The sequence below is a fragment of the Tarenaya hassleriana genome, unplaced genomic scaffold (assembly GCF_000463585.1).
Source record: "Tarenaya hassleriana unplaced genomic scaffold, ASM46358v1 Cleome132, whole genome shotgun sequence".
NCBI lineage: Eukaryota > Viridiplantae > Streptophyta > Magnoliopsida > Brassicales > Cleomaceae > Tarenaya > Tarenaya hassleriana.
In genome coordinates, this window is record NW_010963717.1 from 58,211 (window position 1) to 61,648 (window position 3,438).

General features: G+C 41.8%; 1 protein-coding gene across 1 annotated transcript in view; it reads left to right on the forward strand.

Annotated features, from left to right (window-relative positions):
- LOC104807967 overlaps positions 1–1,531 on the forward strand; it is a 1,923-nt gene extending 392 nt beyond the window's left edge. Inside the window, exons 2-3 of the mRNA XM_010533434.1 lie at positions 3–234; positions 704–1,531. Coding sequence (XP_010531736.1) covers positions 3–234; positions 704–1,369 — 898 coding nt within the window. The 3' untranslated portion in view covers positions 1,370–1,531. The remainder of the gene's footprint in view (positions 1–2; positions 235–703) is intronic.
- Positions 1,532–3,438: the final 1,907 nt, after the last annotated feature.

The following is a 3,438-nucleotide window of genomic DNA, read 5'->3' on the forward strand; positions in this document are numbered from 1 at the left end:
CCGGTGCTCAGCGGCCGTCTCCGGCATCGGAGGACGGCGGAGGATGACGGCGGAGGGCTGGAGGTGGTGGCCAACGACAGCGGCGTGAGGCTTGTGGAGGCAAAGTTTCCGGCGAACTTGCCGGAGTTTCTGGAGCTGGTGATGGGAGACAATGCAAAAGCCGAAGCTGAAGCCCTTTTCTGGAGAGATATTGATGAAGATGATCCTCAGTTCTCACCCTTGTTCTATGTTCAGGTATATATATATATATATATACACACACACGTACATATATACATATATATCGGTCCGATCCATTTTTTTCGTGTTTTTGTATGGTTTTATCTTTTAGGTAAGATCTATATTGGATACAAATATATAATCTCATACACTCATTATATTACTCTAAGACACCGAATTCATATATATATAGATGATATAATATCGATATTTTTCACTTTTATAATATTTTTCTACGCAATTGTCCCGAATTCGAATCTGAAAGAAAGGATATAATCCAAAACACATGACCGGTTCTTTATCTCGATAGTAATCTGGATGTTGGTTCATAATATATATACGATTAACCAAAAAACATACATTATATATATATATATATTTAAACCAAAAAATATATATATATATATCAATTTACATGTTCATTTTTTTAAAAAAAAAATCATCATGATTTAATTTTTATTTTATTTTATTTTTTGGGCCGCAGGTGACTAATTTCGAGTGTGGAGGATACTCGGTAGGGATAAGCTGCAGCGTTCTTGTAGCAGATATTCTTATTGAGACAGACTTCCTGAGAAAATGGTCTGACATCCAAGCTTCACTGTTACGTCATGGGCCCACCAAAACACCCATCTTCTACCTCCCTACGCTCAAACAAGACATCGGCTATCTCTCCGGTCTCTCCAGCTCGGCCTCCGTCCTCCACCGCTCCGAACCCGTGATTCTCCTCGCCAAATCCTCGGCCTCCGACGTCCGAATCTCCGAGAAAACCGCGTTGAGCCGCTTGAAAAAGACGGCAGGGTCAGATCTCGACGGTGGAACGGGTCTCGACGTTTTCTTGTTCGTCAAGGAACAGGGCAAGAACTGTGACGAGAAGCTGGAGGTTACCATCTCGAGACATGGAGAGATCAACGTGAAGAATAGCGTTTGCGTTTGCCATTGCGATTTGGGTCTCGAGACTCAGGCTCTGCGTTTAGGGTTTAGTGAGCTGAGCTTCTGGGGAGGGAAAAAACCGGACCGGAGTTCGTGTAAGATCGGGGCTGTCTCTGGTGGGCTTGTGTTGGTTGTCCCGTTTCCATGCCGTGACGACGAATCTATTGCCGAAGCTATCGTCACTGGAGGCGTCGTCACTAATTTGGATTCGACCCATTGATTAGTCGGCCCATATATTCACGACACGTAGTATATATATAGAACGTTGCGGGCGAAATTTGTTTTTATATAATTATATTTTTTTTTTGTTTTTTGTTTTCGGGCGTGGACTGTTTAGTCTAATTATTAAGATTTAGAAAATGCAATCCCATTTTACAAGTTATATATATATATATATATATAATTATTACATCTTTTTATAGATTATCCGCCACTATATAATAAACTCTAAAATCCACTGGTCTATATAATTCCACACTGTTTCATTATATTATAATTTCGTGCATTATGATTCAGGAATATATATATACACGGACGTACCTACATTACATAGAATGGGGTGGGGTTACAAACCCAGTAAAAAAAAATTAATTTCTTTGTAAATCTTATAAAATTATGAATAAACTCATCAAATGCTCTCATAAAAATAAAATTATATATGTATAATTATTACATCTTTTTATATGTAGATCCGCCGCTATATCTTAAACTCTAATTAAATCAACGGGTATAGATTTTTTTTTTATAACCAGGAGGTTCGTTGAGCCTTCGGCCCACTTAATTTTTCTGGGTCCGGAGTCAACCTTTAGACACGCAATTAATTGCACCCCCTCCTCCCCACCAGTGGATTCGAACCCAGGACGTCGAGGATGACTTTGTCACCTCTTCGCCACTGGGCCACCCACTGTTGGGTTACGGGTATAGATTTTATCCAAGTCAAAAATATCATCCGCATTATAATAAATGTTGCATGCAAATACAACTAGAAACCAAACAGACGTGGGCGTATGCATCGTCATCAATGCCATGCCCAATGTGTAAATTACTATTACAAGTATACGATAAATGAAAAAAAAGGTAAAAAGTATACCATAAATGATAAATACCCAAACTAGCCTAGGCGAGTGGTTGAGGTGTGGGTCAATGTGCCTTCACATCAACGGTTCGATTCCTGAGGGTGGGGAGGGGTATTCACATGGGCTCCTCCTATCCTCTGCGAGATGTAGTCGGACCGAAGACCTGGTGAACTTCCGGATTAAAAAAAAGTATACGATAAATGATACTAAATGTTTTGGAATTGGTTTGGGGCCGAGTAGGGGTGTGGGTGTTTCGGGAAACGGTTCGGGTTCGGAACGGAATGGATCGGTTCGGTTCTTTCGGTTTTACAAAAATAGGTACAAATTGGGTTTTTTATTGTATTCGGTTCGGTTTCGGTATCGGTTCTGGGTTTTATTAAAAAATGATAGAATTCCTTTAAAAATATTCGGTTTTTTGGGATTTTTAAAGTTCGGTTTGGTTCCGGGAAAATTCGGTTCTCTAAAAATGGTATCGTTCGGAAAATAACAGCGGTTTCGGGTTGGGAAAAATACCGTTTTAACTGTAATACCCCGATTCCCGAATAAATTATTTAAATTAACTTCGGCAATAAAATAGGGTAAGACAAGTCTAAAATATAAGGTGATTGGCATAAGAATCGAACCAAGGGATCAACGGGACTGGAATGCGTCAAAAACGTTGAAAAAACAAAGGAAATAGGGCCTAGACCGATCGGTCCAGAGGTAGACCAACCGGTCTAGCGAAAAACGGTGAAAAAGACGAAAAATCGGTCAAGAACGGACGGACCAGGGTGTAGAACGGACGGTCTACACGTTCGCGAAGCGGAACGGACGGACCAACACCAGAACGGACGGTCTGAGGGTTTGGGAAAAAGTCGCCGAAAATTTTTGACTTTCTTCCATTTTCGGCCGCGATTTTCTCGCGACACACCGACCCCACGCATGAACGAACGCCACCCAGACGCAGTGGACGACACCCTCTGGCCCTCCTACCCTCTCCCTAGCTCCTATGGCGGCGTTAGAGGTCGATTTAACCGGCTCCAACAGGTGAAGATCACCATTCTGCAACCCAGAACCTGTTCTTCGAAGGCAGAGGAAAATAGAGAGATTCAGGGAGATTTGAGGCGAAACAAGTTTGGAAAATCAAAGAAGGACATCCCTAGGAGGTTCCTGGAAAGTTTCACGACCAAAGACGGCCTGAAGAACGCACACGAGCTCGGACAAAAACGCACAG